This window comes from Gekko japonicus, unplaced genomic scaffold (genome assembly GCF_001447785.1).
Source record: "Gekko japonicus isolate JY-2015 unplaced genomic scaffold, Gekko_japonicus_V1.1 scaffold94, whole genome shotgun sequence".
NCBI classification, from domain to species: domain Eukaryota; kingdom Metazoa; phylum Chordata; class Lepidosauria; order Squamata; family Gekkonidae; genus Gekko; species Gekko japonicus.
The window spans coordinates 1,894,584-1,907,430 of NW_015174274.1; the positions used below are offsets into that span (position 1 = coordinate 1,894,584).

Consider the following 12,847-nt stretch of genomic DNA (forward strand, 5'->3'; position numbering starts at 1 on the left):
GTGCTTCATGGAATGGCAGGTTGCTGGAGCCCACACGGATGACTGCCCCTTCCTGTTCTCCCCTGCCATCTCGTCGTGAGGGTACCTGCTGTTAGTCCTTGAGCAAGCATGCTCCCCCTTTGTCCCTCACGCCAAGACCCCATGAGAGTTCCCCATATCCAAGAAATGGAACGCAGGCCAAATTCTGTAAACAGATCTGGTTCAATGCTGTTACAACCAAAAGAGCCGGGTGATACCCCCGTCAGCTTCTGCCAATGCTCTTACAGCTGTAGCCAAGACAGCAGGGCATCCTGGATTCCATTCTCACCCTATGAATTCCTCCTTACATCTAATTGTTTACCCTGCTTTTCCTTCTTTCATCTCTATAACTCTCTGAATGAAATTTACAATTTATATTTCAAATGAAACAATTGCATCACAGTAAATTGCTACTTTAGTAACACTAGAGAGATTGACACAGCAAACGTTATACCAAAAGTTATTGGTGCATCTACTACTAAATTCATATGTGCTGGACCCAAAGAGCTCGGGATGAGTTCAACCTATGGGACTTGGCTCTTTCCATTCTAAGCACAATGCAAAGAGCTCAAGTCATTTGAAAAGCATGCAACCTGTGAATGCTGTTTATGTAGGATATTAAATTGTCTAGGTTAAAAGAATTTATGGTACAAAAACTCAAACCTGAAATGATTTTTTTTCCTCTGAATCAGGAATTTCTGCAGTTCAAACTGCTTTGAGTCTGCTTGTGGTGAAAGAGGAGATAAAATGATTTAAATTTAAAAAAATCAATCTTGCCTCTGCTGTGAACTCAGCAGCTGGCTATAGGCAAGCCATGCTTTCTCAGCCTCCATTCTTCATTCAGCCTACATGACTATAGCAAGAGTAGATATGTGAAGCACCTCAAATACTCAAAAGGGCAATAAAATGCTAAGCATATTGTTGTTATAATATGAAGTGATTGTCGTGGGAACCGTGGACACGCTTGCCTAATATGTGTCACCCACTATGCCTCGGTTCTATGTGTTGGTGATGGCCCCTTACCATAGGCCATGGAAAGTGTATGCAGGCCCGCTAACAGAGCAGACTAAAAGGCTTCAACATACACACACACACACACAAACATTCCTTAAACACTGATAGCTACTTTATTCAGAATTGGTACCAAGGTTAAACAGTTAGGTGGGTTGGGTCAGCCAGATGCTGAAACCAAAAGCCCACAATGCAAATACTTATTCTCTAAGGACAGACAAGCACATAACGAGATAAAACAAAAACATAGTATTCCGCACACACATACAATAGTCAACAGAAGGCCTCTGGCCCACTCTTAGACTCAGAGAGACAGCACTTCTGTCTGACTTCAGGAGTGAGCCCCAATGCCTTGCCAGGCACGTTAATCAAAGAGTTACCCAAGAATTTTCACTTCATAATAACAATATACATTCTGAATTTACTGCTCTAAGATGATTGTGTCAGGATGTTACTTTATGTTCTTGGCCTTGGAGATAACACAGGACTCTTGGTGTTATCTCTGATGTGTCAGGGGTGTGAAACATATTGTCTCTTGTGCACCCTTGCATTACTAATTAAATTACCTTTTAGAACAAAAAGGTCTTCCTGCCCATTTTCAGGTTATTACTATGATGCTCGGTGTTTTAAATTTCTAGCACCTTGGATAAGTGATACTTAGGTCTGGTCCTGGGAATGGAATGCAGGCCCCTTCTGAATACATACTGCTAGCAGGATGCCTGCTTTCCTGGATAGGCAAAAAACCTTATGGGTATATGTAGGGGTCGTTTCGTAGAAAAAGAGCTAGGGGAACTCATTAGCATATGCCACACACCCTGACATCACCGGAAGTGTGTCATAAGGCCACACCCCCTGACATCAGCGGAAGTGTTGGGGGCCCGGCGGTGGACCTGCAAGGCCGGCGGGAGTGCGAGGAAGCCCTGCCAAGGCCCCCGGCCTCCAACGCCCCGCCCCCCGCACCTCACCTGGGGGAACTGCGATCCCCCGCGATCACCCCCGAATCTACCTCTGGGTATAAGTTCAGTGTGGCTAAATGCTGTAAAGAAAAGAATTATAATACTAAAGGTTCATTATAAATCCAAACTACATGCTATTACAATTTTCTTTCCACAGTGATAAGAATCTGTTCTTAAAGATTTTAAAAAATACATTTATGTATGTGTATTCCATTTATTTATTTGTAATATTTACAGGCTGCCTTATTGCCTAAAAAGGGCTGTAGTGGGTCAGAGCTTAAGATGCTGAGCTGCAGACCAGAAGGTCTGTAGTTAGGCAGTTCGAAACCTTACTGCCGTGTGACGGAGTGAGCTACCATCTCTGGCCCCAGCTCCTGCCAACCTAGCAGTTCGAAAGCAAGAAATTGCAAGTAGATAAATAGGTACCGCTTTGGTGGGAAGGGAACAGCATTCCATGCGGCTTGGCATTTAGTCATGCTGGCAACATGACCATGGAAACGTCTTCAGACAACACTGGCTCTTCAGCTTGGAAACAGAGATGAGACCTCCCCCTAGAGTCAAATTCAACTGGTTTTCAAGCAAGGGAAACCTTTACCTTGCCTTATTGCCTAGCAATAGGCCTTCAAAGTGGCTTACAGTAAAAAAAAAGATTAGAGACAATAAATGTTATAGGACTTTTTTAAAAACAACAGCAGTGGGCATCATGAAAGTCCTGGAGGGGCTGATGGTATGTATTGTGTAGTGGGTTGCCACATGGATGAACGACAAACAACGACGGAGTGCATAGCATGCTTTATTTAGTACACAACAAAGACAACCACTAACGGCTGGCAGGCCAACTATATACACTCCAGGGACACGCCCCTGGGCCCCGTTGGTGGGTTTGAATTTCCCGCCACGGTGCCCATTGGTTCCCCAGTGGAGGGACTAGGAGCCTAGTCCCTATTGTTCTTCCAGAGTGGTGGTCAGCATACGCAACATCCCTCCCCCCATAGTTCGGAACCACCCTAGGTCACATAGTCATTTAAATAAGACGGGGACCGTCGCTCTCTCGTGGATCGTCGGGGGGTCGGTACCGGGATCTCTGGGGCACTGACCACTGTGTTGGGGGGTGTTACCTGTGGAGGCCCTTCTGGCCCTGCAGCGCCTGCAGCTGGGGCCTCTCCCGTGACCGCCAGAAGCACTGGCGTTAGGCTTGGCTGCTCATCCGGGGTTGAGACCTGCTCGGTGGGTGTCTGCGTGTCCCTCTTGAGGGCTGGCTGGTGTTCCGGACCCTCCACACTGATGTGTTCCGGGAGCATCGCCGCCGGAGCTGATCAATGTGCCTCCGCAGCACTTGCCCAAACTTGGTCGACATGTCGTACATCACAGTGCCCAAGGGACGGATGATGCGGGCCGCTAGCCATGCTGGCCCCCTGCCGAAGTTCTTGGCGAACACCGGGTCCTCCGGGAAGAACCCACAAGGTGCTTCCCGCTGCTCGGCTTTGTCCCGAGATTCCGGAACCCAGTCCGGGTGCAGGCGGTCCAAAAGGGTTCGTGGTCTCTGGCCCAGGAGAAGCTTCGCTGGGTATCGGCCGCTTACCGGGTTGGGCGTGATTCACTGCGCCAGGAGGAACTGTGCAATTTGCTGCTCCCACTCCCCTTCCGTCAGGCAGCTCAGCGCTTCCTTCGTTGTCCGCACCATATGTTCTGCTTGGCCGTTGGTCGCGGGGTGGAAGGGCGCTGATCTGATGTGCTTAATCAGGTTGCCGCTGAGGAACTGCTGGAACTCCTCCGACGTGAATGCCGTCCCATTGTCCAAGACGATGGTGTCTGGCAGGCCGTGGGTGGCGAAGATCTGTCGGAGGGCACGGATGGTGGCCTTGGAGGAGGTTGAGGAAACGGGGCTTACCTCCAGCCACTTGGTGTAGGAATCCACCATCACCAGAAACAGCAGTCCATGGAATGGTCCAACAAAATCTATGTGAAGCCGGGACCACGGGGTGTGTGTGGACTCCCAGGACTGGGAGGGTGCCTCCGGTGGGCTGGGTCTCACCGCTTGGCAGGTGGGGCAACGTTTCACCCACGCCGCTACCTCTGCATCAATTCCCGGCCACCAGACATAGCTCCTGGCGAGGCCTTTCATCCGCACAATACCTGGGTGTGCTTCGTGCAGGGCCTGTAGTACCTTCTGTCACAGGGCACTGGGAACCACAACCCGGTCTCCCCACAGTAGGCAGCCTTTGTGCACCGACAATTCCTCTCTGCGGGCCATGAACGCTGCGAATTCTGGCCCCTCCACCTTTGTAGGCCAGGCCCTCACCACCCAGCCCAGCACCTGGGATAGGATGGGGTCCCAGGCCAAGCAGCGGGCGATGTCTGCGGCCTGAATTGGCACGTCCAGAAGGTCCTCCACCTGGAGGACCCGGTGCACTGGGGCTGGGTCCTCCCCGACATCCGGCGGTGGCAGGCGGCTCAGGGCGTCGGCATGGCCCATGGCTTTCCTGGGGTGGTGCTTGATCCAGTAGTCGTAGCCCGCCAGGAAAATGGCCCATCTCAGGATGCGCGGGGAGATGACTTGCAGCGTTCTGCGATCGGGCGCAAATAAACCGAGGAGCGGGCGGTGGTCTGTTGCGATCATGAAGGGTCGGCCATAGACGAAGTCATGGAACTTCTTGACCCCGGCCACAATAGCAAGTCCCTCGTGATCTATCTGGGCGTAGTTCTGCTCTGCCGCAGATAGAGTGCGCGAGTAATACACGACCGGGACCTCTCGACCATCTGGCAAGCGATGAGCCAGCACAGCCCCCACGCCGTAGGGTGAGGCGTCGCACGCTAGAACCACCGGCAGGGCCTCGTCGAAGTGGGCCAGGACCGCTTTGGAAATTAAAAGTTCTTTGACATTCCGAAACGCGGCGGCCTGGTGGGGTCACCACACCCATGGGGCCTGCTTGTCTAACAGACAATGGAGGGGTTCCGCCACTGCCGCCTTGTGGGGAAGAAAGGCATGGTAGAAGTTCAGGATTCCCAGGAGCGCCTGCAGTTCTACCTTGGACTTTGGCGGTGGCGCCTCCACGATCGCCTTAACCTTCTCTCGGGTTGGGTGGAGGCCCTCCGCGTCCACCATGAACCCTAAAAAGTCCACTGACAGCACTCCCAGGTGGCACTTATCCAGCTTCACTTTCAGCCCAGCATTCTGGAAATGGCTGAGCACGGTGGCGATCAGTGAAGTCAGCAGCCGTGGCGGCGGCGATCATCACATCATCGGAGAAGGGTGTGACGCCGGGGATCCCTTTAAGGAGAGAGTCCATCAGTTGCTGGAACAGCCCGGGCACCACGCTCACTCCGAAGCTCAATCGCTTAACACGGAATGCCCCCCGGTGGGTAACGATCGTTTGCGCCTCTGCTGTTGCCTCATCTACTGGCAACTGCTGGTAACCTTGGGCGAGATCCAGTTTGCCAAAGATCTTTGCCCGCCCCAAGGTGGCCAGAACGTGGCTAACCACAGGGACCGGGTATGCGTGGTCCTGTAGCGCCTTGTTCAACGTACATTTATAGTCTGCGCAGATGCGGATTGCCCCATTCGGTTTGTTCACCATGACTATGGTGGGTCTCCCACGCCGTGTGGGAGACTGGCTCCCAGATGCCTTGAGCTACTAGGCAGTCTAGTTCCATGTCGATCTTGGGTTTGACCGACAATGGAACCGTCCTGGCACGCATTCTAATGGGGGCCACCGAGGGGTCTAAGTGGAAGGACACCAGGGGGCCCGTATACCGGCCCAGAGAGTTGTCAAAAACTGCGGGAAACTCGTTGCAGATCCCCTTGAAGTCCTGGGTCGTGCACAACTTTACTCCCTCTAGCGTAATTCCCAGGGGTTCGAACCAGGCCCGCCCCAGTAAACTGACTAGGACGCCTTAGACCACTATTAAGTCCAGGTTCCAGTTCTTGAACTGCACCCGGAAATTGCCGACTCCCCTGATTGGCACCTGGTTTTGCTGGAAATCCATCAGCGTCACCTGGGCTGGGTGCAATCGGGGTCCCCCCTTAGGACATAGGCGCTTGAGCATGGCCACGGAGATTATTGAGGCCGCGGAGCCCGAGTCCACCTCCATTACGCAAGGGGACCCCTCTATACGTACTGTGGCCATGAACTTCGGGGAGGGGGATTTGCCGGGGAGTTGCAATACCTTCTCCGATGTTTGGGTGAGGAAGTAGAGGTCCTCTGCGCCGGGGTCCTCCTTGAAGTGGGCCTCGGCTCTTTGATGTGCTGGTTGGGGCCGTCCCGTTGCCTTGGAGCAGCAGACCTTCGCGATGTGGCCCGTGCGGCCACAGTTGCGACATGCGGCATTGCGGAATCAGCAGGTCTTCTGATCATGCCGATCCCCACAGCTGGCACACGCGGAAACGCTGGGATGCTGGCGGCCGGTGCTTGCATTCGTTGCTTGCGTGCGGTGCGGTGCTTGGGTGCACTGCCGGGGGCCTCCGTAGGCCCGGTGGACGTCCTGCTCCTCGGGATCCTCCGGCTCGACATGGAGGGCTGTGGCCGGGGTGGTGTACGACCTCTCCCATTCGATGGCGAGGGCCTCCTTGAGGTCAGCCTTCTTCATGATCCACCGTCTGAGCTTCTCCTCGTGCAGGCCCATGATTAAGTGGTCAAAAAGGGCATCTTCCAAGTATGTCCCGAAGTTGCAGTCGGTGGCGAGATGTCTCAGCTCCGCGAGGAACTCGGCGGCGGATTCTGGGCCCTGCTGGCTGCGGGTATAGAAGGTTACCCTGCAGGTCAGTTCAGTTGGTTTGGGCGCGTAGTAATTTTGCAACGCATTGACAATTTGGTCAAAGGTGCAGGCGTCTAGGTCCGTTGGGGCCAACAACCTTCCGGCCAGGGACACGACTGCGGTGCCACAGGAGGCCAGGAGGAATCCTCTTTTCTTGCCGTCATCTGTCACATCATAGAAATCTAGCGTGGACTTGATGCCTCTGACCCAGGCTGGCCAGTCTTGCGGATGGGCTGTGTCGAAAGGCGGTAGCAGGCCGAGCACTGGAGTGGTCGCCATTGTGCGCGTCGGAGCGGGTGGGAGAGAAGCGGCCTCGCTGGTTGGATCGCTCATCAGATCACTGCTGCTTCGCGTTCCCTCAGTTCCGCATGATGGCCCGGCTCAGTTGCAGCTGGATCCCACCTTCGTCGCCATTATTGTGTAGTGGGTCGCCACATGGACGAATGACAAACAACGACGTAGTGCATAGCACGCTTTATTTAGTACACAACAAAGACAACCACTAATGGCTGGCAGGCCGACTATATACACTCCAGGAACACTCCCCTGCGCCCCGTTGGTGGGTTTGAATCTCCCGCCACGGTGCCCATTGGTTCCCCAGTGGAGGGACTAGGAGTCTAGTCCCTATTGTTCTTCCAGAGTCAAGCTCTGGCTGTTTGCTGGGCCCCTGGTGGCGGTCAGCATACACAACAGTATGTTATCTCCTCCCTCCACTCTGCACAGGTTCTCAAGGCAGCAGGTGCTCTCTGAATAGTGTCTACCTACCTTGACCTGGTTAGCCTAGGATAGCCTGATCTCATCAGATCTCAGACGCTAAGGAGGACTGGCCCTGGTTAATTTTTGGATGGGAGACCAGCCAGGAAGTCCAGGGTTGCTACGCAGAGGCAGGCAATGGCAAACCACCTCTGAACATTTCTTGCCTGGAAACCCTACGGGGTCGCCATAAGTCAGATGTAACTTGATGGCATTTTCCATCACAAGTAATCATGCCCAAGGAGTGCCATAGTTTGGTGGTTACAGAACAGGCTTGCGTGAAACTGCCTTTTTCATTAAAAATAATTTTCAATAAAAAGGCAACATTTAAACCGTATTTTTTTCTACTTGATGTTTTCTAGGTGGTTCTTTGACTTCAATAGAAGATTCAGCTGAAATGAAGTTTCTGAAAGAGTACATGCAGCACCTCGATCAAGGAAACTTTTGGATAGGATTGGTACAAAATGTGGATGGTAACAGTTTAAACTTCACTATTTATTAATCAACATGCAGGGCTGGATATTGAGTAAAGCTTCCACAGCAGCAAGGACTTTTGTTTGCAGAGAGCATTTTTACCACTTCAGTCTTCCCATGGGAGCCTGAAACGTCCGCTGAGGAACAGGACTGGGGGGGGGGGCATTTCACACTCCCACAGGAGGGGGAGGCAGGAAAATCACACTGCATAAACAGTCTGCACTGTCATTTTTGTCACTCGTTTGTCCCTGTCGCTTCAGGGTTCCCCCCCCCCTTAATGTGTTTTGGTTTCTCTAGTAGTCCCAGAGGGAGCAAAACACATGTGGAAAGAGGGGGGGAAGCAACAGGGGAAAACAAATGACAAAAGTGACAGTTGCGGAAGTGGCCCCTGTTTCCACAGAAATACTAGTCACAATACAAGCTGCAGCACACTAAAAAAAAGACACATAGTAAATATCTGGCAAGAAAGAAGAGAAAATCTTTGAAAGACTGCTCCAAATACAGACAGTAAATGAACCAGAAGACTGCTTTGGTCTAGTGGTCTGGAAATGTACTTTAATTAAGAGTTTAATTAGCATGAAAGAATGTTGGCATCTAACTAGAAAATAGCCTTTCAATAACATGTTTAGTTAGTATGCCTCTTTGAACATAGATGGACATAGCCCTGAGCTTTGCCAAGTTTGGAGTCCTCCAATCACAGAAATACTTTAAATAGTTCTGCAGGAATCATATCTTCCCCTGGCACCTTGCCAGATGGAAGGGAAGCAATCAGAACTCTGATCTCAGAAACTGATAAAAGAGGATATTCGGGCAAGGTAGATAGATCAGTAGATAGATCAGCCTGCTCCGTGGCCCCATTAGCAGAAACAAAATTGGTTCCAAAGATCTGACTGAACTGTGTGCGTGCCAGTATTTGGTGGAGACCTGGGCCTCCAACAGAGTGGAGACTTTATCCAGGCATGTGGAGACTAGGTCCCAGAACTGGGATTCTCTCCTCTCTAAGATGGCCAGACCCAGCTCCTGGCACTGAAGTCTGGCCAAAGAAAACCCCTTATTTTGCTTTAAAACTTCTTGTAGGTTAACCTTAGAGATATATGGGCAGTGAAAGAGGATCCACTTTCATGGTTATGCACCTGTCATTTGGACGGGACAAACTCCTTCCTAGCTGCTCTGCAGTCTTGGTCAAACCAGCCTGCAGAAGGATGTAAGTTCATTTTCAAAAGTCTATCACTAGAAAGAAAGGGTCTGAGACTACCTCTGGTCAAACATACAGAACACCAGACTCCTTAACATTTCCTTTCTGTCAGGTTTATTTTTAATCTTTAAAAATTTTTTTAAATCAAAGCATATTTCCTCCTCTTAGGCAACTAGTTAGTGGGGTGAGATATAATACTTTGCCAGGCCTTCTAGATAACAAATTTAAACACAAGTTCCATTGTCAGTGAAGCCTATACACAAGAAAGCAAACTTTCAGCCTTAGACTGAAACAATACTAGTCTGTTGCACCAGATTCCATTTGTTAAATAAACTTATCTCAAGGGACCTAGACATCAAAAGTATTTATTACTGAAGTCTCTTCAAAGATTCTTCAGGTATGGAAAATACATATTGGGAAATAACTACGTATAAGAAAGTGAAAAGACAATTTTCCATAAAATAATAGCAATTATATTGTTAACGCTTTATTTGTTATGATTCTGTTTTCATTTTATCCAATGAGAGACCATTTTATATGAAAAAGAGCCACTGTAGCTTTATAATACTATTCTGTCCATAAATGTGCTACTCTTTATGTTTTCAGTCATTAAGAAGTACATTTCTTTATACCATTAGGGGAATGGTTATGGCAAGATGGCACTGCAGTAGATTTTGTCAACTGGGATACTGGAGAGCCCCGAAATGGAAGTGAAGCAGAATATGATCCATCATTAAATAGATTGTGTGCTGCAGTGAGCAATGATCATGGGAAGTGGTTCGTTTCAAAATGCCAACCTGATCTCAGTGGATATATTTGTAAAACACCCAAAAGTAAGTCTTAAATATTTACCATCAGTATAAGTAATTCTCAATGTGGCTGAAACTGTGGATAGTTAAAATCTGAGACTGGAACCATGAACAGATAAGACATCATTCTACAAACCTGGAAAATCTCCACCTTTGCAGAAAATTCTGAAATCTGCTGGAAAAATTCCTTAAATCCCCCCCCCCATAACAGAAGAAGCACTTCTAGCTTTAAGAAACAAATGTCCTCGGTTTCTTTTGCTAGGCAGCCACCACATTATTGCCTGGATGACCTTGGGCCAGTAACATACACTCAGCCTCATCTACCTCATAGGGTGGTTGTGAAAATGGAAGAGAGGAGACTGATGTAAGCTGCTTTAGTTCCCCATTGTGGAGAAAGGTCAGGTGTAAATTAAGTAAATATACCTGATGCTGGGGGTCAGATAAAAGGTAGGTTGTTGGTGAGTGGGAAGGAGGAAGGACTGGTAAGTTCTAAAAAATTAAATAATCAAATAATCAAAAGTTTTATTGAGAGTATGATGGATTCTTATTGTTATTTTGTAAAGTTGATTCATTATATGACATGAACTGGCCAAGGTCGTGCAGCTGGTGGGGGGGAGTCAGAGCTTCGCTAAGCTTGTTATGGTTATCTACCCTGTGAACTGAACCTGTGTTGATGGTATTGGACTGTTACATTCCCATGGAATAGGCGCGCGTTTACAAGTTCTATTCCCGCCAGCGGGAACTGACCTCATTGGCCCAACATGGTTCAAATCCCTTTTATATGCTACACTAGTGTATTGGTAGTTATTCCTAACAATGTTCTTGTTCCTGTCTGAACCATCGCTTTGAAATAAACCTTGCTTTGATTCAAACGTGGAGTTATTTCGAATGCCTGGGGATCCAACAATTTGTTAGGAATAACTACCAATACACAAGTGTAGCTAGCTGACAGCCTCCTACTCTAATCAAATACCCTAAAGCCTAACCTCTGTTCTCCCTGAGGTAGCCTGTCTTGCTTCACCCAGAATACCGAAACCTATTGTTTCCCTGTTAAGACCTGTCTCTATGTCTCTTTGCCCTGTCTCAGCCATATCAGCTCCCCTTTGCAACAGTAACCCTTACATTCCAACCATCCCCACCCCCAGGCAAACTACATGGCTTACCAGACAGCAGCACTGATATGGCACAGTAGGCAACCTGGTGGTCCCTCCTCCACAGCCTCCTCTCCGGGGCATTCATGGTGAAGTCACCTGAGTTTAGGAATGGGCAGCGGGTGCAGTCAAGCATAAGAACATAAGAGACGCCAATGTTGGATCAGGCCAAAGGCCCATCCAGTCCAACACTCTGTGTCACACAGTGGCCAGAAATACCAGTGCCATCAGGAGGTCCAGCAGTGGGGCCAGGACATTAGAAGCCCTCCCACTGTTGACCCCCCCCCCAAGCACCAAGAAGACAGAGCATCACTTGCCCCAGAGCCCCTATCTATACCTTGTGGCTAATAGCCACTGATGGACCTCTGATAATGCAGAGACACAGCTGAAGAGCAATCCAGACATTTATGGAACAGCACCAGGAATACTGTGACAACTGTGGCACACTCTGATGAATGGGATTATCAGCTTCCTCATTCCAATAAGAATTCTGTGATTTTGCAAGCTGCACTGACTATTTATTTATTTATTTATTTATTTATTATTCACATTTTTATCCCGCCCTCCCCGGAGGCTCAGGGCGGCTTACAGGGCATATTGCCAGATAAAACCATAAAACAATACAAAATATTAAATTACAGCCCTATTTAAAACAGATTTTGATGCCTAGCAAATTATACAATCTGTACAAATTCTAAAATTTCTAAAAGCAAGATGACTGTCCCTGACCATCCCGTTCTCGCCCATAATGCAGCAACTAGATGTGCATGCCCCATCTTGATGTCCATATATGGGGGATAGATGGTAGCTAGTGCGATGGTGGTGCACTAGTGCACTAATGATGGACTGCTGGTGGACTAGTGGTGGACTAGTGGTGGCGGCTCCTATTCAAAAGCCTGGCGGAAGAGCTCCGTCTTGCAGGCCCTGCGGGACTGTGCTAGGTCCCGCAGAGCCCTGATCTCCTCTGGGAGCTCATTCCACCAGATAGGAGCCGCCACCGAGAACGCCCTGTTCCTGGTCATGCTGAGTCTAATAGAACGGGGACCTGGAACAGCCAGTAGATGTTGAGTCCCTGACCGTAGTGCCCTTGGGGGAACATGTGGGGCAAGGCGGTCCCTTAGGTAGGCTGGTCCCTGGCCATATAGGGCTTTAAAGGTAACGACCAGCACTTTGAAGCGAACCCGGTAAGCTATTGGCAACCAGTGCAGCGCTTTCAGCACAGGCTGGATGTGATCCCGTCTAGGAAGATCCATCAGCAGCCTGGCTGCAGCATTCTGCACTAGTTGCAGCTTCCGAATTTGCGACAAAGGCAGCCCCATGTAGAGAGCGTTACAGTAGTCTAGCCTCGAGGTGACCGTCGCATGGATCACTGTGGCTAGGTCATCCCGGCCGAGGAAGGGGACCAACTGCCGCACCAGCCGAAGATGGTAGAATGCCGACTTGGCAGTGGCTGCTACCTGGGCTTCCATAGTTAACATGGAGTCCAGGAGCACCCCCAAACTCCTAACCTCCGCCACCGGCACCAATGGCGCCCCGTCGAAGGTCGGGAGCGGGAGCCCTAACCCCGGACCGGTCCGACCCAGCCCCAGGACCTCCGTCTTTGCCGGGTTTAATTTCAGCCGACTCAGTCTGAGCCACCCAGCCACGGCCTGTAACGCCCGACTAAGGTCATCGGGAGTGGAATCCGACCGGCCGCCCAACATCAGATACAGCTGGGTGTCATCA

The 12,847-nt window shown here is 50.0% G+C and overlaps 1 protein-coding gene across 1 annotated transcript in view; it reads left to right on the plus strand.

Moving 5' to 3' along the window:
* The window catches only part of LOC107120958 (macrophage mannose receptor 1-like), a 138,675-nt gene that overhangs the window by 120,021 nt on the left and 5,807 nt on the right, over window positions 1-12,847 (plus strand). The window contains exons 25-26 of the mRNA XM_015423750.1: window positions 7,856-7,966; window positions 9,801-9,995. Of these exons, the coding sequence (XP_015279236.1) occupies window positions 7,856-7,966; window positions 9,801-9,995 (306 nt within the window). The remainder of the gene's footprint in view (window positions 1-7,855; window positions 7,967-9,800; window positions 9,996-12,847) is intronic.